This window comes from Bubalus kerabau, chromosome 15 (genome assembly GCF_029407905.1).
Source record: "Bubalus kerabau isolate K-KA32 ecotype Philippines breed swamp buffalo chromosome 15, PCC_UOA_SB_1v2, whole genome shotgun sequence".
NCBI classification, from domain to species: domain Eukaryota; kingdom Metazoa; phylum Chordata; class Mammalia; order Artiodactyla; family Bovidae; genus Bubalus; species Bubalus kerabau.
This window is the reverse complement of record NC_073638.1, coordinates 6,282,189-6,309,075: the sequence shown is the minus strand read 5'-3', so window position 1 is coordinate 6,309,075 and position 26,887 is coordinate 6,282,189. Positions and strand designations below refer to the sequence as shown.

Here is a 26,887-nt window from a genome sequence, read left to right as displayed (position 1 = left end):
TTGCTAGTGTCTGGAACTCTGCATCCAGTTGGATATATCTTGCTCCTTCTCCTTTGCCTTTCACTTCTCTTCTTTTCTCAGCTATTTGTAAGGCCCCCTCAGACAGCCATTTTGCCTTGTTGCATTTCTTTTTCTTTGGAATGGTTTTGATCACTGCTTCCTGTACAGTGTTACAAACCTCTGTCCATAGTTCTTCAGGCACTCGGTATATCACATCTAATCCCTTAAATCTATTTATATTTCCACTGTATAATCATAAAAGATTTTATTTAGGTCATACCTAAATGGTCTAGTGGTTTTCCATACTTTCTTCAATTTTAGTCTGAATTTTGCAATAGAGTTCATGATCTGAACCATAGTCAACTCCCAGTCTTGTTTTTGCTGACTGTACAGAGCTTCTCCAACTTCAGCTATGAAGAATAAAATCAGTCTGATTTCAGTGTTGACCATCTGGTGATGTCCTTGTGCAGAGTTATCTCTTGTGTTGTTGGAAGAGGGTGTTTGCTATGACCAGTGTGTTCTCGTGACAAAACTCTATTAGCCTTTGCCCTGCTTCTTTCTCAGGATTGCTTTAGCTCTTTGTAGTCTTTGTGGTTCTATCTAAATTTTGGGATTGTTTTCTACCTCTTGTTAAAAATGCCATTTAAATCTTGGTAGGGATTGCACTGAATTTCTAAATGGCTTTTGGTAGTATTGATATTTTAACAATATTAATTCTTCCAACCCAGGCTATATTTCCATTTATTTGTGTCTTCTGTTTCTGTCATCACTGTTTTATAATTTCAGAGTGGAGATCTTTCATCTCCTGATTAAATTTATTCCTAGGTATTTGTTTGTTGTTGATGCTATTGTAAGTGGGACCATTTTTCTATTTTTCAAATAATTCATTATTGGTGTATAGGAAAACTACTGTTTTTGAATGTTATTTTGTAAACTGCAACTTTATTGAGTTTGTTGAGTAGAGCTAAGAGCTTTTTGGTGGGGCTTCCCTGGTGGCACAGTGGTTAGGAATCTACCTGCCAAATCAGGGGACACATTGGATTCCTGATCTGGGAGGGTCCCACATGCTGGGAGGCGACTAAGCGCATGCGCCGCAACCACTGAGCCCGTGTGCCGCAACTACTGAGGCCTGCAAGCCGAGAGCCTGTGCTCCATAACAAGAGAATCCACCACCACGGAAGCTTCTGCACTGCAACCAGAGTGTAGCCCCACTTGCCTCAACTAGATAAAGCCCGCACAGAGCAATGAAGACCCAGTGCAGCCTATACATTTTTAAAAAAGATTGATGTTTTGTCCATAGTCTGTATTTAACAAAATAAAAGCTTTTTGGTGGAGTCTTTAAGCTCTTTTATATATAAAATCATGTCATCTGCAAACTGGGACAGTTTTACTTCCTCCTTTCCGATTTTGTTGCCTTTTCTTTTTCTTGCCTGATTGCTCCGGCTAGGACTTCTGGAACTTTGTTGAATAGGAGTGGTCAGAGTGGGCACCCACGTCTTGTTTTTTTTTTTTTTAAGTAAGTTTTAAAATATGTATTTGGCTGCAGCAGGTGTTAGTGGCAGCACACTGATGCCAGTCTTCGTTGCGGCATGCGGAATGTCTAGTTGCAGCTTGCAAACTCTGTTAGTTGTGGTATATGGCATCTAGTTCCCTGACCTGGGATCAAACTCAGGCCCCCTGCGTTGGGGGCATGGAATTTTATCCACCTGACCACCAGAGACCTCCCTCTTGTTTTGTTCTTATCTTAGAGGGAAAGCTTTCAACCTTTCACTAATGAGTGTGTTAGCTATGGGCCTATCATATATAACTTTTATTATGTTGAGGTACATTCCTTTAATTATGTTAAGATGAACGGATGTTGAAATTTTCAAATGCTTTTTCTGTGTCTGAGGTATTTTTTTCATTCTATTAATGTGATGTATCACAGAGTTATTTGCATATGTTAAACCATCTTTACATCCTAGAAATAAAAGTCCCAGTTGATCATGGTGAATGATCTTTTTTGTATGTGTTGCTGAATTCAGTTTGCCAGTACTCTATGAAGAATTTGCAACTATATTCATCAGGGATATTGGCCTATAGTTCTCTTTCCTGGTAGTAGCCTTTTCTGACTTTGGTATTACAGTAATGCGAGCCTCATAAAACCAATTTGGGAGCATTCCTTCCTCTTTTTTTTTTGTAAGAGCTTTGATAATGATTTAGTTCTTTCAGTGTTTTGTAAAATACTCCAGTGAAGCTGTTTGGTCCTGGTATTTTTAGTGCGGGGAATTTTTGACTACCCATTCAGTCTCCTTATTAATAAATGGTCTGTGCAAATTTTTTATTTCTTCTGAGTTAGTTTGGCAGGTTATATGTTTTTTTTTGTTTTTTTTCCATTTCAGCAGTGGGCCAGGGTATGCCTCAGCTTTCCGGGGTGAGAGTAGACCACGCTCCAGGGCTGCCAAATCCCTTTGAGGACCCAAATCAGGCAGACCTGCACCTCATCGAGTTCCCATGTTAGACTGTGCCACTAAATTGATTCTGCAGATGAGCAAAGCTGCTGGGACTACAACACTTGCAGGTTGCTGGTCGGACTTCACCTGCCACGTTCTGAGTGCTGGTTATTGCAAGCCTTCTCCTTTTCTCTGTTGGATTCCCAGTGGTCAAGCCCCCCAGATTTCCTTGCAGTTCCCATGGGGTGAGACAAGTGGGTGCTCCAAAGAAGTGACCCGTATTGCTGGGGGAACTGGATGTCCACTCTGGGCTTTCTCTTCCAAATGGGTAACTCTAAGCTCAGGGGAGACCTCTTGGTAAGGTGTGGTGCTGGCCTAGGGGAGGGGCAGTGAGTCACCATGCAGCCCCTCCTCCGTACCTTTAAGTGTGGTCTTTCTTGGTGTCTGTTGTGCAAGGGGATGCGTCAGCCTCACTCCTGTGTTCCAGGCTTCTCTCGGCGCACAACAGTTGTTAGCTAGCTGTGCTTCGTGTAAGTGGGGAGAGAGGAAGTCAGGAACAATCTATGTTGCCATCTTGGTGATGAAACACGACATTTTTTTTGTATGTATAAGATACTTCAATCTTTTAAAAAATGATTAGCTGAACCTTAAAAGGGCATTTTTTCCTCGACAAATGTGATGTTTATTGTATCTATACTCATACCATTGTTTACCTAAATAAGACACACATTCAAGCCTGACGCTGGGGGCATAACTCTGCCCAGGGTGAAGCTGAAGTAATGATGGGGAGGGAGGAAGAATTATGTACAAATATTTCTGTAGGAGTACTTTTTATTATATAAAGAATTTTCTGCAGACTGCACCTTTTCCCCTTGGTTGAAGTGAACTGAAGTGAAGTGAAGTCGCTCAGTCGTGTCTGACTCTTTGTAGAGCCTGTAGCCTACCAGGCTCCTCGGTCCATGGGATTTTCCAGGCATGAATACTGGAGTGGGTTGCCATTTCCTTCTCCAGGGGATCTTCCCGACCCAGGGATTGAACCCGGGTCTCCCGCATTGTAGGCAGACGCTTTACCATCCAAGCTACCAGGGAAGCCCTTCCCCTCTGTAACAATATGTATTTAAGTCTTCCTTGCATGTGTGGTAAGTCACTCAGTCATGTCTGACTCTGCAACTCTATGAACTGTAGCCCGCCAGGCTCCTCTGTCCATGTGATTCTCTGAGCGGGCTGCCATGCCCATCTCTAGGGGATCTTCGCAACTGGGGGTAGAACCGCCATCTCTTATGTCTCCTGCATTGGAAGGTGGTTCTTTACCACTAGTGCCACCTGGGAAGCCAAGTCATCCTTTCGATAAAGTTAAATTATATCCAGTTGTAAAGAAAAAGTGTTGAAAAACCATATGTTAATACATTTGCAGTTGATTTATATCAGGAATGGTAATTTTTAAATTTCTACAACAGATATACTTGTTTTAAAGGTTCTACCCAGAAGAATAAAAATAAATGGCTTTAAATCAAAGTCCTTTGAGCAGTGCCTCTCAGACTCTGGTGTTCAGAATCACCTGACAGGACTGCTAAAGGACTGCTGGGCCCCACCCCAGAGACTAGGATTCAGTAGACCTGGGGTGGGATCTACCGTAACAAGCTTCCGCGTGAGCCTGCCGCTGGGCCAGGCAACCACACAACAATCTGCCTTTTCACTTTGGGCATTTTCTGTTAGTTTCTCCTGAGTTTGATAAAAATGAAGCAAAACCACACACTACTCTCTGATAAAGAACAAAATTTTATTCTAAAAATAGATCTCAGTAACAAGGAAATACCAAAAGTTGGTCCTTATAATAAAAAGAAAAAATGTAACAGAAATTTGCTTTATAATTTTTTCCTGAAAAATACAAAATTATCAGTCTAATTTTGCCATCTCTCATTAACTGTATTTGAATTATTTATTGTATGGACTATCCAAGGAAATTTAAAAATCATAGGTTGAATTCTACCTAATATTTAAACATACATTTGAATTGCTTTTATCTTCAAGTAAATACATTCTTAAAGAATGCAAATGAAACTGAACATTTGCTGAAGTAAACATAATGAGGAAGATAAATTTATACTTAGGAAATGTGCTCCAAAGTGAAATACTGGTTTATATAGCTGTTTCCCTTATTTTTTGCAGATAAACAAAAAAAACCCCAAACCCCAAAACCTGATTGCATTGAACTACTGATATTTGAAAGTAACAAATTATACAACTTATATACAGAAAAAGACATAACTAAATTTTTTCAAGCCCCAAGCACAGGAAATTTTAAAGGCAAATAATGACATTCAGTACTTAAAAAGTGGTTTTATATTTTCAAAGTGCTAAGAAACAAGTATTCAAGAAAATTTCAGGCCTGTTTACAAAGTTCTGACTGACTTGAAGTACTGAAATATCAAGAATTCAGAAGACAAGTTAAGGTTAAAAAGCCTTCTTTACTATAAAACGTGTCTTCAGTATATTTTGCAAAAAAGTGAAGCAGTGGTTAGAGGACCAGTTATGGATAAGTTAGTAACATACAAGTTATCTATCAGCCCAGATCTCTTTTCAAACTAATGCAAACACATGTTTCCTAATACTCCTTCACACTGCATGCGTCACATCCACCATCCTGTCACATCCACATTTTGGATAATTCTTATTATTCATCATGCCAGTTGGCCACAATACATAGTGAGTAGAAATGATCCTTTCATATCAGAATTCTTGATTCTCTGCACAAAAGTTACATTTAATTCCTCTTAAATGAACGTACACATTTATTAGGACTTCTTAGCTCATTTCTGGGCTGTCAGAAATTGGTGTGATTTACTTTGACCGTCTAAGATAGAAGAAACAGTATGTTAGTATGTAGTATGACTAAGTATCTCTTTTGTTAAAACTTGACCCTGAGTTTTGAGTGCTGGAATATAAACTGTAAAGCTGAAAACACTTCAAAATATGTTGGCTAATACTGCTGTCTTTACAATATTATGCTTTTTCCTCTCCATTAACATAATACATCTGAAAGTGCCTCCTCCTCAGCAGGGGAGAAGAGGAGTAGTTGAGAGAAGACCCAAATACGGAAGCAGGAATGTCCGGTCTTAAAAACTCCTGTTTTAAAACTGTGTAAGAATTTATTCCAAAATATGCTGGTGTTTTAGTGTAAAAATGCTATTTCCCCAAATCTCTGAGTGACGCTGACGGAGTGCGCCTACAGGTGCAGCAGCCCGAGGGGAGCCCACAGCCCCTGGCTTGGCAAACACAGCACTTATCTCTCATTTGGACCAAAGAGTGCTAAGTGCTGCTGTGGAAAATCATCGAAAGGTCTTATTTTTTTTTAAAGCTAGGTCTGTTTACATTATGTTAACCATTTCTAAACATTGAAAGCAGTTCTACATCTGTTAAAAATATTCACTAAATATAAAATTAACAACTGAACATGAAATAAAGCAATTTCCAGTGATGCCAGTGTTCTCACAGTAGCAAATAATCTAATTTATTTAATACTAACAACTAAGTCTTTAAAACATTATTATGTTAAACACTGCAATTACAGAGGGGAAAAAAGGCAGCTACATCAACTGCTATTGAAAGCGCAAAAGAAAATACAGGCTCTCCAATGGCTCTCTAACAAGGATGAGCCCAGATACGGTTTCTAGTTTTAATTTTTTTTTTTTTTTTGGTGGGGGAGGGCATGTATTTTGGTCTAAACAAAATAACTAACTTTAAATATAGAAAATATTGATGGTTTCTGAAGAGACAATAAACTAAAATTATGCTTAAGTCGTGGCTTATTCATATAATTTCTGCTATGTGGCAATGGTAATTAGGATATATCCAGCTGTTATTAGCACTGAGATTCTTTGTGTGACTAACAAAGACATCAAAATCCTTAGTGCTGAGACAAGCTCCTTATCTGAATGACCAGATGGCATCATACCCTTCAGTGATGGTGCTTTCCAATTACTGGCCTATGTGACCAATGCCACAGAAAAGTAAGACCAGACTTGTTTGTCTTACTATGTATTTTCTAAAACTGAATATAATACCATTGCATTAACTATATGCTCCATATGTTCATTAAAAACCCCCAAACTAAAACCTTTTTCCTTTAATAATCATGAGGAATCTTTACATATTTATATAATACACTGTATATTATATGCATGGCCTGTTTATGCTATTTTCAAGAAAAGAATACTGTATTAAAGTAATAAATCAAAATTAGCTGATAGGGCTGTATCACTCTTCTTTCCATTGGTTCTTGGAGTCCCTTAAATGATGGCATCATGTTCATCACTGTAATAAATCAAAAGTTAAAATTACTTTATGTTTTATATTTGTATCAAAATACTTATAGTTCATATTTTTAAGTAATGAATAATTTCAAGCTTCAAAATCAAAACTGTTATTGCTTTGTGTTTTCTTAAGCAAAAGTACCTGGTATACTATAGTGGTTAAGGATTCAAGCAGTGTATTCAGGTTGCAAAATGGATCTACACTCAAATCTCTGCTCTACAGTGGCTGTGACTTTTCATCAATTAGCTATTATAAACCTCTTTAAAAAAGAAGATAACCAGAACAATCATTTTATGAGCATCTACTATGTGCCAGGTGTTCTGCTACAGACTTTGCACCCATATCTCTTTCAGTCATCACAGTAGCCCTAAGCAGGGGGAGGGCGCTGAAAAAAACGTGTGTGTGTCTATGTGTGGATAATGGTAGGTATTTAATCAATCAATTCCATTTTGCAGAAGATCAGAAGCTAAGCAAGCATGTAAGCCTGTGGACTCTCATCTTGACTACTAGACACTGCACTACACCCTTTACATGAATGTAGGTAGGCACCCCACTAGTCAACAGCAGAACCAGACTCGAATTTAAGTCTGTCTGCCCCAACCCCATCTCTTACACATCACTCCACCGTCTATCCATGCAACCCTAAGAAACATGGCAGCTAACACTTTACTGCTGCTGCTAAGTCACTTCAGTCGTGTCTGACTCTGTGCAATCCCATAGATGGCAGCCCACCAGGCTCCCCCGTCCCTGGGATTCTCCAGGCAAGAACACTGGAGTGGCTAACACTTTAATCAGTGTTATTATCCAATAAAGGAAATTAGAAATGCTCATAATTACTAGATACTGGTCTCAGTTTCCTTAATGGGAAAATAGTAAGTCTTTATTTATGGAATGTCATTGTTTATAACTTCAAAGGAATGAATGGCTTTAAAATACACTTTAAAAAAAAGTGTAGCACTAAGAAAAACATGGCCAATTAAACTACAACACAATGCTTTCTCATCCCATAGACTGTAAGATACATCTACTTCGGAGGTGTTAAAATGTAGAAAAACTCAAAAACAAAAATGTGTTCTGAGACTCAATGAAATAAGGTGTTTTCACTAGCTACTGGTATGATATGAATAAGACTACTTCTACAGTTACACCGCCTTATACACCACACAGTTCCCTCAGTTATGGGGACTCTGGACCTGATGTCCTCCACAGGGCATGCAGCATTATTTGGTCATGTACTGTGACAAAAAAGCTGGCCCATAAAGCTAAAACTACATACTTCGTAGTTAAGGCACTTTAAAATGAAAACAGCACACTTAAATTTAGTTCCTTCATAGTTTTATAGTCTCAAGAATATCAATAAATATTGATATTATAAAAAAGGAGATGTATTAAATTTAATCAAAATGTGCCTTCTCTTTAACTGAAATTTACAAAAAAAAAAAAAGCCAGATGATAAATATTTCTAGGAACAGAGTGGTTTTAAAAAATATTCCAAATGTTAACGCATTTTTAGAATTAACTTGATTTAGTTAGTTTCCTTTTTTTTTTCTTCTTCTTTTACAGGCTAGGCTACAAGAGGAAGAATGAATGTTTCTGAATGTGCTTTAATCTGACAAAACACCACCTTGATATTCTTTTAAAGTAAGTTGGATATGATGGCTACTATACATGGAAGGTAAGTTATTACAGTTTAAATATTTTTTAAAGTCTGGTTTTCTTAGTTCAATGAAAAATCTGAGACTTATTTTGATATTATAATTTCCTCCTAGAAATTCATAATGTACATCAATATATCAAAGGCTTACAGAATTTTACTGTGCTCAATCAGCATTTCCCAAATGTTTCTGACATGGAAACTCTATGGGACACATATGTATTGACATATGACAACTTAAATTTTGGAAAATGCCATGTGTTCTATGGTATTTATTTTATATATACATTAACCGATGCTGGGAAAGATTGAGGGCAAGAGGAGAAGGGGACGACAGAGGATGAGATGGCTGGATGGCATCACCAACTCAATGGACATGGGGTTTGGGTAAACTCCGGGAGTTGGTGATGGACAGGGAGGCCTGGCGTGCTGCAGTTCATGGGGTCTCAAAGAGTTGGACACGACTGAGTGACTGGACTGAACAATCAAAAGAATAAATTCACTCTTGTACATATAAGACTCAAAAGAAAAACCAAAAGGACTTTGTTGTAGTAACAAAAATTGGGAGATGATACCTCTAAAAACCATCAGCTCTATAGAATGACATGGTTTGTTGTTGAAGACTTGTTGATAAAGCTCACCTGAAAAGATGGTTTTACTACAGATTAACTGATAATATATATTATACTAACAACTTATTATCAAGGAAAATGAGGCTGTCAGAATCTATTTTCTTTGTGACAGAAAGGAGAAATCATGTTTTATCGAGGATGCGACTTTAGTGTGTCTTACGTTTGTCGGCAGCACTAAGTCAACAGCCTCAGGAGACCTGATAGGGTATTTCTTGTGATGAGAGGTGTAAGCGTGTGAAAAAGGCGATTAAACTTGGGTCTCCAGTTAAAAAAAGAAAAAGGATGGCACATTAATAAAATACAATCATTTTTACAGGTATATACATCCATTTTCATTTGCAAATAATTATAATCATGAGCTTATACCCAATTTGCTTTAGGCACAAAGGATTAATAGGAATATAAGTCATAAATCTATGAATTATTAATCACTGAGATGAACATTGGCTCTACTCTTAAATTTTGTCATGATATTTAAATAAAGAACTAATAATAATAATAATAAAAGTCCTGGCCAATCAAAACTTACATGGTTCTATACCGAATGCCTCGTCTTGAATAATACACTTTGCATCCAATGTAAAGAAAAGATAAAACTCCCAATGTTAATACAATACCACCAACAAAGCTGCCAGTATCAAATTTTGATCCTTTATTTTCCTTAGAAATAATAGTTGTTGTGACTAGAAGAAAACAAAACAAAAAACAGGTTTTAGTGCTTTTAAAATACATTGTAATCAACTAAAACATTCTGAATTTCCACGTAAGCACTCTGACTTGGGGATGAGAAGGTCATGCAGTTGCTCTCCAGTTGGTTTTGTGTCTAGTGACTGCCTGGCTTTAGTTTTCTTCAGCTGACCCAACACATCCCTTATTAAAGAAACCCCCACTGCCTGCAGTCCCAAGATCTTAATGCAAGACTGGACTTGGATGGGCTACCAAAACCATCCAAGGCAGCAAGAGTTGGGGAATTCTTTTATGAATTCTCTTTAAGAGTTCATGCCCTAAACAAAACGTGTCTGGGTAACAGCTGTAATCCTGAAACTGGATCCAATTTGAATAAATGTTTCTAACTGAAATTTCTCCTTTTGAACAAATTGTGAATTTTAACTATTTTAATTTTGTGAAGTCAATACATAAATTGTAGTAATAAAGAAGAGAAACTATTCAGAATAAAAGTATATAAAAACACAAAAAAGAAACCATAAAGTCTGATATTTGTTCTGGTAAATGTAATCAACAGCTTTTAAAGAGAAGTTTAACTTTGGATAACTTAATGAGAATTTTAAGGTTTTTGAATTCCAGGTTTCACAGGCATTATATTTTAAACAAATGAAGAAAAAGAGTGCTGAGACTAATAATATATATGTGACTATATCTAATACCATTAAAAAATATCTTTATGGCACAAGTGGATTAAAACCGAAGTTCACCATGATTTAGGTTTAGAATCATGGAGACTGACCCTACCTAATTCCCTTGTAGAGTGAGGTACAAAAAATTAAAGGTATGACAAGTTTTCAAATCATGCAAAATAAAATTCCATTAGGATAATTTATTTATTTACAGATGGATCTTATACAGTCATTATTTGGCATGATTAAGTTGGAAGCTAATTTCTTAAAGGAACAAGACAGTTACTACATCAACTCTTCCTGATCTCTACAACTAATTTATATAGGAAATGAGAAATAATTGCCTAAATTTCTACATTTTACAGAATGGAATGGTATAAATGCGGCATTTTAACAACTATTTTTCAGCACAGGAAAAAACAGGTCCATTTTATACATACCTGTTACTGATGAAGAACTATTGTGGGCTGTGGTCACTGTGGATACTGATACCTGGGATGTATTTTGTGAAACATTTGTTATTTTGGGTGTAGACCTTAAGGTGGCAGAAGTCATATTTGTTGAGACCACTGGTGTTATCATTTTAGATGTTGCAAAGGGTTTCGAGGTGGTGGCTGTCCCATGATTTGAGGCTGAGGAATCTTTCGTTTCTGATGATGATTTTCCTATGGGTTTCAAGGTGGTAGTGGTCACATTCTTTGAGACTGGGGAAACTGAAGCTGTTGATGGTTTCGCACTGACATTGGGAGATTCATGTCTATGGCTGGGATGTCCCTTTGGGTCTATGAGAAGATATAGAAACATTAAAGCAAGAGCTGTGACTCGGATAATCAAGCTTCCACTTCACTGCCTTTCATGGTCACACATAAAGGAAAACGTCTAACAAACACAGCAGCATGAAGATACTTAGTCTACTAATACTCTGCAGTACACAGCAATAAGCCATAAAATGTCTCAAAACAGAAAAATATTCAAAAGGAACCAAGCCTGCCTGGGTTTACATAGAGTTAGCAACTTTTGTGACCATATGGTGGGGCAGGGAGTGGGGAGGGGGAAGGAGACCCAACCTAGAAGACGGAGCTCTTTCAGTACAGGGACAGTGTCTTAACCACCTCGGTCTGAATATGCCATACTTTATGTCACAGTATTAGTTGAAAAGATTATTAAACCAATGGATGTAAAAAGGGTTTTTAAAGTTTCCCTGCCACATTCTTCCAAAAGGCTTTGGGGACAAACAGTAGCTACATGCTTCTAACCGCCTGAAGTGGATGTAAGCATAAGTGGGACACTCTTTATAAGAGTAAAACCAACTTCCCATGATACATTAGGAAGTGAAATAACATTGTAGAACATGGTTGGTTGGAAATCTCATAGTGGTGATAATTTTCCATCGTTGGAAACATATTTCTAAAAATATTTTAGAAAGCTTAAAATATGCAAAAGCCAGTTTTATAAGGGGAAACCATTCATGTTAATTTAAAATAAACAATTGGAAATAAGTAAGCACTATTACCAAAAAATAAATACTAAATATCTATGTATAAAATGCCCTATGGCCAAAAGCAAACATTTCTGTCTTAATATTTTTTCATACTCTATCTTCATTGTAACACCATAACCTAACTGATACTTACAACTAAAGATACTTTAGTTATTTATAATTTACTAAATAAATGTGTGTTAGTTGCTCGGTCGTGTCTGACTCTTTGTGACTCCATGGACTGTAGCCTGCCAGGCTCCTCTGTCCATGGAATTCTCCAGGCAAGAATACTGGAGTGGGTAGCCATGCCCTTCTCCAGGGGATCTTCCCAACCAAGGGATCGAATCTGGGTCTCCCGCACTGCAGGCGGATTCTTTACTGTCTGAACCACGAAGGAAGCATAATAAATACTACTTTACTATATACTATCCAAGGAATCAAAAATCTCTTTGCCCTATTGTTGTTCAGCTCCTCTGTCTTCCACTATCTCCCTGAGTTTGCCAAACTCATGTCCACTGAGTTAGTGATACTATCCAACCATCTCATCATCTGCCGCCCCCTTCTCCTCTGCACTCAATCTTTTCCAGCATCAGGGTCTTTTCCAATGAGTCAGCTCTTCGCATCAGGTAGCCAAAGTATTGGAGCTTCAGCTTCAGCATCAGTCTTTCCAATGAATATTCAAGGTTGATTTCCTTTAGGACTGACTGGTTGCAATTTATTTCTTTATTTGTGTCTGTAGGTTTAGTAGTTGCTATGTTGCCTGCATTTTCTCATTTCACTCTATCTGGCCAAGAACCAAAGTGGAAAGAATTCGCCCCTGGGCTGCCGTCTCCACCGATAGAAGCATCAGGCCTTCAGGGTCCTTGACACATCCAAAAGCCATGACTTCAGGTACTATCACCCTTTCACAATTATTCTGGACTTTTTATTCAAAGAATTCAAATATTTATTTTCAGCTTTACAGGCTATTTTAATAGTGCTTCTTATCTGGCCATCAGCTTTTACTATTTAAATTCCTATCACCTTTTCTGAACTCTGGGTCTTTATTGTGGGTTATCTCGTCTACTGGGTATTATCTGATTTTTAAAAAAAGACAAAAGGAATTAGTACTTCTATATTATGTTGTTGTTGTTCAGTAGCCCAGTTGTGTCTGACTCTTTATGACCGCATGGACTGCAGCACACCAGGCCCCCCTGGCCCTTACCATCTCCTGAAGTTTGCCCAAGTTCATGTCCACTGCATTGGTGATACTACAAAAACTTTTAGTATTATATAGACTAATAAATTATCATTATTCAAGTAGATGATAGAAATGTTATGAACTTGAACTAATCTTTTATTAATCAATTAAAATGCTCTACAGATATAAGTAATATACTTTAGCATTGAAATAATCAAATATTATTTTAATCTACTGAATTAATTCTATCATAGTGAAATTAAATACAGCAAAGAACCATTGTTTATATCATATCTTTAGAACAGAATGATCTTTGCAGAGTGGAACAATGAGCACAATGCTGCTTTTGGATTATACACACACACACACACACACACACACAGCCTACTGTCTTCTCCCGGCCATAATAAGATATTCTTCACAGATACTGTACAAAGTCACACAGGCAAAACAGGGACCTGTCAGGTTAGTTCATTAGGAAAATCCAAATGTGTTAAAGAAATGACTAAGCAGCTAAAATTTTCTACAAATTTTGCCTGACAGAACAGGCAAATAAGTTTCATGTTAAGGTGTGTTCTGTGATGTTTAAATGTGTTAGCTGCAATGCAAGGATGCTCTCTTCAAGGTCAGAGCTCACATTCAGTGAGTCACCCCCCCCCCACCCCACTATACTATAATATAAGTGAATGGTCCTCTGGGCTCCTCTACAAATGAGACCATCCCTCCATGGGCATCTGGGCATCTTCCCTCTCCCATAACTGTTCAGTGACTGGCCAGTGTCCTCCATGGCAAGGCACAGTGAACACCTGCAGAGACGTCGGAAGAACAGACCATGCACGCAGGGCTTGGGAAGGGTTAAGCTCTGCTGTGTTAGCCCTTCAGTCTCCGCTGCCTCTGAGAAGCAGAAGTTTTAAGGATGTGGAGGGCGGGTGACATGAGCAAAGGGCATCAAAGGGACCAAGCTCTAGTTATAAAGTGAGTCAGTCATGGGGATGGGATGTAAAACACACGGTGACTCTAGTTAATACCACACTGTGTATTGGAAGAGTCTTTAACAGAATAGACCTAGAAAGTTCTCATCACAAGAAAAAAATGTAACTAAATATGATGACAGATGTTATACAAATTCTTATATATATTATGATAGATGTTACTTACTGTGATCATTTTGCAATATAGACAAGTATCAAATCATTATGTTGTATACCTGAAACTAATGTGTTATATATCAACTATGTATTTCAATCCAAGACAAAAACATCAAGTTAAAACAAGACAAAAGAAGGTACAAAGGCCCACGGAGGGTATGTTACTGGAAAGTGTGATGTGTGTTCTTTGTCCACCCCCACCTCTGCCCACGGAGTAAAAGAGGGGAACACAAACCCTTGCCCTCAAGCCAAGTTGGAAAGGCTTCAAGGGAATCACCTGAAGAGCAGGCCCAGCGTCCACTGGACCTGAAGGGACAAACACTGGGATCTTATTCCGGCCTGAACAGTAACTCTAAAGGCGAGAGGCCGTGGGTGAGCTGTCTCTGTCAGCAGAGTTTAAAAAGGCTACTCTGAGAGTCGATTCTTGGTTCCAGTGACAACAAAGGTGCTTGTTTCCCATGAAGCAAATCAGGCCCTGTGGAACACAGCCAGCATGGGGCTGCTTTACACGACAGCTTCGCAGAGAGTTCTGCACAGAGGGGTGGAGAGACCCAGCAGAGAGGTGGGACATCAAACAGCGGGGGCCACGGGAGTGGCATCACCGACTCAATGGGCATGAGTCTGAGTAAACTCCGGGAGTTGGCAATGGACAGGGAGGCCTGGCCTGCTGCGGTCCATGGGGTTGCAGAGAGTTGGACACGACTGAGTGACTGAATTGAACTGGACTGAAGGGAGTGGAGTGTGAGGGCCAGCAAGGGGGAGGTCCCAGGGCATCCAGAGATTGGCGGGGGAAGCGCCAGCTGAGGGTCTCTCCAGAAGCTCCCCAAGAATCACATCTGCCACGCAGGGGCACCTCCACTGGCTGCAAACATCCCAGCGGGCTTCTCCCCAAGGCCCTTCAGGCCTGCTTCCGTGAGGTCAAAACAGCAGAGGTGAGGGGAGAAGGGGGAGCAAGGACGGGGGCGCAATGCAGCCCCCCTGCAGGGCCTGTGCTGCCAGAGGGAGGAATCCCACTCATCACAGTGCTATTCCTTTTGGTTTCATTCTGAACAAGACAGACATCCTACTAACTACAACTCGTTCAACAAGCTGAGCATACATACCATCAATAATACCTCTGCTAACCTGCCTCTTGAGAAACCTGTATGCAGGTCAGGAAGCAACAGTTAGAACTGGACATGGAACAACAGACTGGTTCCAAATAGGAAAAGGAGTACGTCAAGGCTGTATATTGTCACCCTGCTTATTTAACTTATATGCAGAGTACCTCTTGAGAAACGCTGGGCTGGAAGAAGCACAAGCTGGAATCAAGATTGCCGGGAGAAATATCAATAACCTGAGATATGCAGATGACACCACCCTTATGGCAGAAAGTGAAGAACTAAAGAGCCTCTTGATGAAAGTGAAAGTGAAGAGTGAAAAAGTTGGCTTAAAGCTCAACATTCAGAAAACGAAGATCATGGCATCTGGTCCCATCACTTCATGGCAAATAGATGGGGAAACAGTGGAAACAGTGTCAGACTTTATTTTTCTGGGCTCCAATATCACTGCAGATGGTGACTGCAGCCTTGAAATTAAAAGATGCTTACTCCTTGGAAGGAAAGTTATGTCCAACCTAAATAGCATATTCAAAAGCAGAGATATTACTTTGCCAACAAAGGTCCGGCTAGTCAAGGCCATGGTTTTTCCTGTGGTCATGTATAGATGTGAGAGTTGGACTGTGAAGAAAGCTGAGTGCTGAAGAATTGATGCTTTTGAACTGTGGTGTTGGAGAAGACTCTTGAGAGTTCCTTGGACTGCAAGGAGATCCAACCAGTCCATTCTAAAGAAAATCAGCCCTGGGTGTTCTTTGGAAGGAATGATGCTAAAGCTGAAAACTCCAGTACTTTGGCCACATCATGTGAAGAGTTGACTCATTAGAAAAGACTCTGATGCTGGGAGGGATTGGGGGGCAGGAGGAGAAGGGGACGACAGAGGATGAGATGGCTGGATGGCATCACTGACTCGATGCACATGTGTTTGGGTGAACTCTGGGAGTTGGTGGTGGACAGGGAGGCCAGGCGTGCTGCAATTCATGGGGTCGCAAAGAGTTGGACACAACTGAGCAACTGAAGTGAACGCAGGTGGAGCTGCGGGACAGGGTATGGGGGCACACAGTTGTCAACACTTATTTAGTGTTATGTGTTGAACTGTGTCCCCCTAAAATTCATATGGTGAAGTCCTAATTCTCAGTACTTGAGGATGTCGCCTTATTTGAGATAGGATCTTCACAGAGGATTATAATCAAGTTAAAATGAGGTTAATGAGGTTATCGGGAAGAGGCTTAAGTACCTGGTAACCTTGTAAAGTGGGAAATTTGGAGACAGACAAACACCGTGTGAAAATGAAGACAGAGATCAAGGTGGTGCTTCCAAGAGGCCAAGGAAAGCCAAAGCTTGCCAGCGAAACACCAGAAATGAGGCAACAGGCATGGAACAGACCTCTGTCATCAGCCCTCAGGAAGATGTATCTGACAGTCTGTCAACAATCTGACAATCTATCTCTGCTGTTTACACCACCCTTTCCTGTGGTAGGCCTGGCAAACGAATGCACTCAGGATCACAGTTCTTCCATTTCTAACAAGACGTGTCTCTGGGCAACGGCACCGGCTGGTGGCTGTGCTAAGCTGGTTCCTTTCACAGATCTTTGAAACTCAGATCTTTGAGACAAATTCAGTCAGTCAGTACTTGTCAAACCACTCTCAAAACTTGCTTAAGTAAAACCTGAGATCATCTATAGATTTCAGTCAGAGCTATAAAAATGTCCTGACCTTAACTCTTGGTTTCAGCTAACAATCACAGGAAGAGGAGGCGAAGGCCTGCAGTGAGGGCGCCATGTGCCCTCCGTGCCAGCAGCTGCCGGGCTCAGAGGGAGAGGAACGAGACGGACAAGGTACCTGTGGCGACGAGGGGCGCTGGGCCACTGATGCAGAGATGCTCAGAACAGACCTACTTCCACGATTAGCACCACTGCCGCCGGAATCACAGCACGTGAAGGGGATGCTATTGAAGATATTTTCAGTTCACTGATACAAACATCCAAAAAAGAAAAAAGGGATACTCCAACCCTGTTTCTAACACCAGCCAGCAGCCTTCTATCACAGCAGGACCAAGGACACTATGAAGCAGCCTGTTTTTCTTAGCACCAAGTAAAAGTACTCATCCTCTTCAGAGTCTGGATTTATTTCAACTACCTTTGTATACCCCTTCACGGATCATTGCCTTGTTGTGGCGAGGGAGCTTGCCTAACTCAATGATGCTACAAGCCACGCTGTGCAGGGCCACTCAAGATGGATGGGTCATAGCAGAGAATTCTGACAAAACGTGATCCACTAGAGGAGGGAATGGCAAACCACCCAGCATACTTGCCATGAGAACCTCATGAACTGTACAAAAGGCCAAAAAGATAGGACACCAAAGATGAGTCCCCCCAGGCCTGAAGGTGTCCAATACGCTACTGGGGAGGAGCAGAGGAAAACTACCAATAGCCCTAGAATGAAAGAAGCGGCTGGGCCAAAGTGGTAAGACACTCATTTGTTGATGTGTCTGCTGACAAAAGTAAAATCCAATGCTGCAAAGAACAGTATTGCACAGGAACCTAGAATAGAATGTTAAGTCCATGAATCAAGGAAAATTGGAAGTGGTCAAGCAGGAGATGCTAAGAGTGAACACTGACATCCTAGGAATCAGCAAACTAAAATGGACGGGAATGGGTGAATTTAACTCAGATGACCATTGTATCTACTACTGTGGGCAAGAATCCCTTAGAAGGGACAGAGTAGCCCTCACAGTCAGCAAAAGAGTCTGAAATTCAGTACTTGGGTGCAACCTTAAAAATGACAGAACAATCTCAGCTCATTTCCAAGGCAAACCATTCAACATCACAGTAATCCAAGTCTATGCCCCACCAATGATGGCTGAAGAACGTGAAGTAACTAACACCTAAAAATGATATTCTATTCATCATCAGGGATTGGAATGCAAAAGGAGGAAGTCAATATAAACCTGGAGTCACAGGCAAGCTTGGCCTTGCAGAACAAAACGAAGCAGGGCAAAGGTTAACTGAATTCTGCCAAGAGAATGCACTAGTCATAGCAAATACTCTTTTTCAACAACACAAGAAACAACTTTACACACGGACATCACCAAATGGTCAATACCAAAATCAAATTGATTATATTCGTTGTAGCTGAAGATGGAGAAGCTGTATACAGTCAGCAAAAACAAGACCTGGAGCTGACTGTGGTTCAGATCATCAGCTTCTTGTAGCAAAATTCAGGCTTAAACTAAAGAAAACTAGGAAAAACACTAGGCTAGCCAGGTATGACTTATATAAAATCCTGTCTGAATTTGCAGTGGAGGTAATGATAGATTTAAGGGACTAGATCTAGTTAACAGTGTACCAGAAGAACTATGGACAGAGGTCCATAATACTGTACAGGAGGCAGTGAACAAAACCATCCCAAAGAAAAAGGGCAGCAAGAAGGCCAAGTGGTTATCTGAGGAGGCTTTATGAATAGCCAAAGAATGAAGAGAAGCGAAAAGCAAGGGAGAGAGGGAAAGGTACATCCAATTAAATGCAGTTTCAGAGAACAGCTGGAAGAGACAAGAAGGCCTTCTTCAACGAACAGTGTTTAATAATAGAAGAAAACAACAAAAGGGAAAAGACTAGAGATCTCTTCAGGAAAATTGGAAACATCAAGAGAGCTTTCCGCCCAAAGATGGCACAATAAAGGCTTAAAAATGAGAGAGACCTAATAGATGCTGAAGAGATTGAGAAGAGATTGAAAGAGTACACAGAAGAACTGTATAAAAAAGATCTTAATGAATCAGATTACTACAATGGTGTGGTCACTCACCCAGAGCCAGACATTCTGGAGTGCAAAGTCAAGTGGGCCTTAAGAAGCACTGCTTTAGTTAATAAAGCTAGTAGATGTGATGAAATTTCAGCAGGACTACTCACATCCCTAAAGGAGGATGCCATCAAGGTTTTGCATTCATTATGTCAGCAAATTTGGAAGACCCAGCAGTGGCCACAGGACTGGGTACACGCCCAGAGGGCTCTTCTCGCTGGGCCTGAAGGGCAGACTTCTAATTAAACACACATCGAAGAGCTGACCACAGTCCTTTCTGGAGACCTGGGGTGGGTGCTATCTTCATGTTCCCCCTCTGCCACACTCCAGAGCACCTGGAGTATATCCTGGAGTTGGCGTGGACGTGTGTCTGGTGCCCTGTTTTTTTGTGGCTGCTCCCCAGGGGACACCCCTTGAGCACCTGGCTCTGGAGGCCAGGGACACTCGTGTTCCTAGATCCCGTGGGACTGTAACAAATGAAAGGTAGTTCCTGGCAGACTGCCACCCGCAGAGAACTGCACAGACAGCAGACGGAAACACATCTGTCTTTCTGAGAGGCAGGCGCTCTGGCCCGAGGGGCAGGTTTCAGGTTTGGCACACATCTAGAGGCCCACAAAGGTGCTCCGAGGGGATGGAGGCTGGAGGACACCATCTTTCCCCCCTCTCTCTGCCTAACCCAAGGTTTTCAAGATCTTCTGCAAAGGGGGCTACATATTTTTTCTGATGCCCCAGTTTTTGTGATGCTGCCGTGGGACAGCTCCAGATCACCCAGCTCTAGTTGCCTGTGGGGCTTGTGTTTGTGGTCCTGCAGGGCTGCATATATTGGCATACTCTGAAAGCTGTTACTTGTGGGTCTGGCTTCCAATCGGTGCTCACTGAGATCCTCTCCTACGCTGACATGTCTTGGCACACCCTCAGCTATTAGCATCCATTAAAAGTAAACAGACTACTTAACAAACAAAAAGGTTTGAGAGAGAACCATGAGCTAGGGCAGGACTGAACAAGGCTCATCTCCTACACAGACCCACTAATTCAGGTCTGGGCCAGATGGCTGTTTGACAGAGAGTCAAGGAAAAGGAAGAAGTAGGAATATGTTCCAAAGTTAAGAACAAGATAAAACACTAGAAAAATACTTCAATGAAACAAAGATAAAAAATTTACCTGATAGAAAATTCAAAATAACTGTCATAAAGATTCTCACTGAAGTTGGGAGAAAAATGGATGAGCACACTTCAATAAAGAGAAAATATAAGAAAGAATGAACAAGAGACACAGAGCTGAAGAATAAAATAACTGATACAATAAAGAGGTTTAACAGCAGAATAAATAAACCAAGAGAAAGGATCAGTGAACTCAAGGACAGGACAGTGGGACTCTCTTAAAGCAGCAAGAAGAAAAAAGAGTCAAAAAAATGAAGATATTTTAAGGGACTTATGGGAAAACTTATGGGAATGTTATAAATAAGCTGTTAAATGTAAGCTTCATGGTAACCACAAAGAAAAATACCTGTAGTAGACAAAGAGAAAGGAATCAAAGCATACCACAAAGTATGTCATCAAACCACAAAAGAGAACAAAAAGAAGAAAGAAATAGAGAAACTGCAAAAGAGCCAGAAAATAGTTAACAAAATGGAAATAAGTCCATATTTATCAATGATTACTTTAAATGCAAATGGACTAAATTTTCCCATTGAAAGATATAGACAGAGTGGGTGAATGGATTTAAAAAAAAACACCCATCTGTATGCTGCCTACAAGAGACTCACTTCAGGTATAATGACACAGAGAGACTGAAGGAGAGGGAACAGAGAAAGATATGCCCTGCAAATGGAAATATAAAGAAAGCTGGGGTAGCTATACTTACATGAGACAAAGTAAACTTTAAAACAAAGACTGTAATAAGAGACAAAGAAGGGCATTACATAATGATAAAGGGGTCAACCAAATAAGAAAATATTTGCAAATATTTATGCACCCAACATAGGAACTCTTAAGTATATAAAGCAAACATTAACAAACTTAAAGGGAAAAATAAGTCAGCAAAGCAAACATTAACAAACTTAAAGGGAAAAATAAGACAGCAACACAATAACAAGAGGGACTTTAATATCCCACTTAAATCAATGGATAGACCATCCATCAGACAATCAATAAGGAAACATTGACCTTAAATGCCAAGTTAGAACATAAAAGACTTAACAAACTAGTACAGAACATTCCATCCAAAAAGCAACAGAACACACAATCTTCTCAGTGCACATGGAAAATTCTCTGGGATAAATAATATTATTAGACCAGAAAACAAGTTCTTAACAAACTTAAGAAGACTAAAATAATATCAAGTATCTTTTCTAACCACAATGGTAGGAAACTAGAATTCAATTACAGAAGAAAACTGGAAAATGCACAAAGATGTGGAAATTAAACAACATGCTACTGAACAACCGATGAGTCAAAGAGGAAACAAAAAAATACCTTAAGACATATGAAAATGGAAATATAGGATTCCAAAATTCATGCATGCATGCTAAGTTGCTTCAGTCGTATCCAACTTTTTGTGACCCCATGGACTGTAACCTGCTAGGCTCCTCTGTCCATGGGATTCTCCAAGCAAGAATACTGAAGTGGATTGCCATGCTCTCTTGCAGGGGATCTTCCTGAACCAAGAATAGAATAAGCATATCTTATGTCTTCTGCACTGGCAAGTGGGTTCTTTACCTCTAGTGCCACCTGGGAAGCCCCTTATGGAATGAGCAAAAGAATTCTATCAGTGAAATGCACAGCTATAAATGCCTACCTCAAGAAACAAACAAAAAACAAAACTCACATAAACAACCTTAATTTACACCTAAAGAAACTAGAAAAAAATATTAAACTCAAAGTCAGTAGAAGCAATAAAATAACAAAGATCAGAGTAGAAAAATGAAATAAAGACTAAAAAGGTAACAGAAAAGATCAGTGAAATCAAGAGTTGTTTCTCTCTTTGAGAAGATAAACAAAAAATGGACAAACTTAGCTAGATTCATCAAGAAAAAAGAAGACTCAAACATTAAGTCAGAAATAAGAGACATCAAAACTTATACCACAGAAATACAAAGAATTTTCAGAGACCACTATGAACAATTATATGCCAACAAATTGGACAACCCAAGAGAAAACAGATAAATTCTTAGAAACATAAAATCTTCCAAGACTCACTCAAGAAATAGAAAATATGAACAGAACCCATGCTAATATGGACATTGATTCAGTAATAAAACCTTCTAACAAACAAAAGTTCAGGACATGACAGCTTCACTGGTGAATTCTGCCAAATATTCAAGAAGAATTAACACCAATCCTTCTAAAACTCTTCCAAAAAACAGAAGAGATAAGAAGATTTAAAAGCTAATTTTAACTCATTGTTGACTGGCGGATTTTTGCAGAAACTAACACCTGTGGCCAGTGATTTTTATTTTGACTGGCCAAAATTTAAGTCTGTCATTTCACTAACACTTTGTGGGTTATTACACTCAATAGTTACAACTGACACACCTGTAAAGTCTCTTAATTGTTGTAAAATATTGTCTCCAATCCACTCTTCTGTAGAAGCATTGGAGCATTCTCCAGCACCATTTCATTTTCACTTGCCATGTCAGAATCAATCAGTAAGGTTTTTTGTATTTTTGTTGGTCTACTCATCATATGTGAATCAGAACTATTCTCTGAAGAACTACCATTTTCTGAGACATTAGTATATGTTACTCAGATAATCAGAGAAAGTATCTGCATAAAATTTACTGAAATATTCTTCACTCAAAATTTTTCACTGCATCATTTTTGAAAATCTTATGTTTATTATAACATATGCAAGGTTGAAACCAAAAGCTAATGGAACAAAATGTGAATGATAATAATTATAAGTTGTATGATTATTGATGATAATCATAATGAATTCTTGATCAATTTTAAGCTCTAACAACTTCGCACAGTGATGTTAACTGTATCACTCTCTAAAAACGTACTGATATGTGGTATGTCTGTGGTTGATAAATGTTTGGGTAACAGAAGACGTAGTAACACATCTCCAGTCAATCAAGTGTTAAGAGGTCAAAATTACCCTGATACCAAAATCAGACAAAGATGCCACAACAAAAGAACAGGCCAATATCACTGATGAAAATGGATGTAAAAATCCTCAACAAAATATGAGCAAGTTGAATTCAACAACACACGAAAAGAATCATAGATTATAATCAAGTGGGATTTATTCCAGGGATGCAAGTATGGTTCCACATCTGCAAATCAATCAATGTTATATACCACATTAAGAAAATGAAGGATAAAAGCCATATGATTATTTCAATAGCAAGTAAGTATAAGTTGCTCAGTCGTGTCTGACTCTTTGCGACACCATGGACTATAAAGTGTGGCCTACAATTCTCTAGGCCAGAATACTGGAGTAGCTAGCCTTTGATGCAGAAAAAGCATTTAAGAAAATTCAACATTCATTTATGGATGTGTCTCAACAGAAGAGAGGCCATAACGTGCCTCAACATAGTAGAGGCCATAAATGACACAACCATAGCTAAAGTACGCATCACTGAAAACTTCTCCTGTAATATCAGGAACAAGACATGGATGCCCACTCTAACCACTTTTATTCAACACAGTATTGGAAGTCCTAGCCAGAGCAAATGGGCAAGAAAAAGAAATAAAAGGCATCCAAGTTAGAGAGGAAGAAGTAAAATTGTCACTATTTGCAGATAATATGGTATTATAAACAGAAAACCCGTAAGACACCACAGAAAACTGTTAGAACTAAATAAACAAATTCAGTAAAGCTCAAGAATATAAAAAATATAAAAATCTATTGCATTTATATACACTCATAACAAACTATCACATAAAGAAACTAAGACCAATCCAATTTACAATTGCATGAAAGAGATAAAATACCTAGGAAAAAATTTAACCAAGTAGGTAATAGGCCTGTACACTGAAAACTATAAGACACTGATGAAAAGAATTAAAGAAGATACCAATAAATGGAAAAATACTCTGTGATCATGAATTGGAAGAATATTGTTAAAATATCCACACTATCCAAAGCAATCTACAGAGTTCATGCAATCTTGATAAAAATTTCAATGGTATTTTTCTCAGAATAAATAATGCTAAAATTTATATAGAATCACAAAAGATACTGAGTAGCCAAAGCAATCCTGAGAAGTAACAACAAAGCTGGAGCCACCACACTGTTCAAATTTAAACCAATTACACAGCCGCAGTAATCAAATGTATGGTATTGGCATAAAAACAAACACATATCAACACAAGTGACAGCCTAGAAACCATACAAATATGGCCAATTAATTTATGACAAAGAAGCCAAGAATATATCAATACAAAGGGAAAAGGACAATCTCTTCAATAGTGGTGATGGGAAAACTGGATAACGATATGGAACAGAAAGAAACTAGACCACTATCTTACACCACACACAGAAAATTAACCCAAAGTGCAGTACAGACTTGGTAAGACCTGAAACCATAAAGCATCTGAGAAAACACAGGTAATAAAGTCCTTCACATAAGGCTTGGCTATGGTTTTTGAGATTTGACACCAAAACCAGAGATAACTAAAGCAAAAAATAAACAGGTGGGACCACATTAAACTAAAATGCTTTGGCACAGCAAAGAAAACCATTAACAAAATGAAAAGGCAGACCACTGAATGAAGGAAAATGTTTGCAAATCATATATGTTAAGAGGTCAATATCCAATTTATATAAAGTCATATAGCTCAACAGCAAGAAAATCAATAATCTCATTTAAAACACAGAGAATCTGAATAGATATTTTCCCCAAAAAGACAGAGTTGACCAACAGATCAAAAGTGTTCCACATCACTAATCATCAGTTCAGTTCAGTCGCTCAGTCATGTCTGACTCTTTGCGACCCCATGGACTGCAGCACGCCAGGCTTCCCTGTCTATCACCAACTCCCGGAGCTGACTCAAACTCATGTCCATTGAGTCAGTGATGCCATCCAATCATCTCATCCTCTGTCGTCCCCTTCTCCTCCTGCCTTCAATTTCCCAGCATCAGGGTATTTTCCAGTTAGTCAGTTCTTCACACTGGGTGGCCAAAGTATTGGAGTTTCAGCTTCAGCATCACCCTTTCCAATGAATATTCAGGACTGATTTCCTTTAGGATGGACTGATTGGATCTCCTTGTAGTCCAACGGACTCTCAGAGTCTTCTCCAACACCACAGTTCAAAAGCATCAATTCTTTGGTGCTCACTTTTCTTTATAGTCCAACTCTCACATCCATACATGACTATGGGAAAAACCATAGCTTTGATTAGATGGACCTTTGTTGGCAAAGAAATGTCTCTGCTTTTTAGTATGCTGTCTAGGTTGGTCATAGCTTTTCTTCCAAGAAGCACGCATCTTTTTAATTTCATGGCTGCAGTCACCATCTACAGTGATTTTGGAGCCCAAGAAAATACGTCTGTCACTGTCTGCATTGTTTCCCCATCTATTTGCCATGAAGTGATGGGACCAGATGCCATGATCTTCATTTTTTGAATGTTGAATTTTAAGCCAGCTTTTTACTCTCCTCTTTCACTTTCATCAAGAGGCTCTTTAGCTGCTCTTCACTTTCTGTCACAAGGGTGGTATCATCTGCGTATCTGAGGTTACTGATGTTTCTCCTGACCATCTTGATTCCAGCTTGTGTTTCATCCAGCCTAGTATTTCGTATGATATACTCTGTATAGAAGTTAAATAAGCAGGGTGACAATATACAACCTTGACAGACTCCTTTCCCAATTTGGAACCAGTCTGCTGTTCCATGTCTGGTACTAACTGTTGCTTCTTGACCTGCAAACAGATTTCTCAGGAGGCAGGTAAGGTGGTCTGGTATTCCCGTCTCTTGAAGAATTGTCCACAGTTTGCTGTGATCTACACAGTCAAAGGCTTTGGCATAATCAATAAGGCAGAGATACATGTTTTTCTGGAATTCTCTTGCATTTTTTATGATCCAATGGATGCTGGCAATTTGATCTCTGGTTCCTCTGTCTTTTCTAAAACCAGCTTGAATATCTGGAATTTCTTGGTTCACATACTGTTGAAGCCTGGCTTGGAAAATTAGGAGTATTACTTTGCTAGCGTGTGAGATGAGTGCAATTGTGTGGTAGCTTGAGCATTCTTTGGCATTGCCCTTCTTTGGGAATGGAATGAAAACTGACCTTTTCCAGTCCTGTGGCCACTGCTGAGTTTTCCAAATTTGCCGGCATATTGAGAATGGCACTTTCACAGCATCATCTTCTAGGATTTGAAATAGCTCAACTGGAATTCCATCACCTCCAATAGCTTTGTTTGCAGTGATGCTTCCTAAGGTCCGCTTGACTTCACATTCTAGGATGTCTGGCTTTAGGTGAGTGATCACACCATTGTGGTTATCTGGGTCATGAAGATCTTTTTTGTATAGTTCTGTGTATTCTTGCTACCTCTTCTTAGTATCTTCTGCTTCTGTTAGGTCCATATCATTTCTGTCCTTTATTGAGCCCATCTTTGCATAAAATGTTCCCTTGGTATTTCTAATTTTCTTAAAGAGATCTCTAGTCTTTCCCATTTTATTATTTTCCTCTATTTCTTTGCACTGATCACTGAGGAAGGCTTTCTTATTTCTCCTTGCTCTTCTTTGGAACTTTGCATTCAGATGGGTATATCTTTCCTTTCCTCCTTTGCTTTTTGCTTCTCTTCTTTTCACAGCTATTTGTAAGGCCTCCTCAGACAGCCATTTTGCTTTTTTGCA

General features: G+C 39.3%; 1 protein-coding gene across 1 annotated transcript in view; it reads right to left on the bottom strand.

Moving 5' to 3' along the window:
- Nucleotides 1-4,193: 4,193 nt before the first annotated feature.
- TMEM123 (transmembrane protein 123) overlaps nt 4,194-26,887 on the bottom strand; it is an 80,158-nt gene continuing 57,464 nt past the window's right edge. The window contains exons 10-12 of the mRNA XM_055547521.1: nt 10,828-11,169; nt 9,562-9,715; nt 4,194-6,746 (exon numbers count right to left, since the gene is read on the bottom strand). Of these exons, the coding sequence (XP_055403496.1) occupies nt 6,722-6,746; nt 9,562-9,715; nt 10,828-11,169 (521 nt within the window). The 3' untranslated portion in view covers nt 4,194-6,721. The remainder of the gene's footprint in view (nt 6,747-9,561; nt 9,716-10,827; nt 11,170-26,887) is intronic.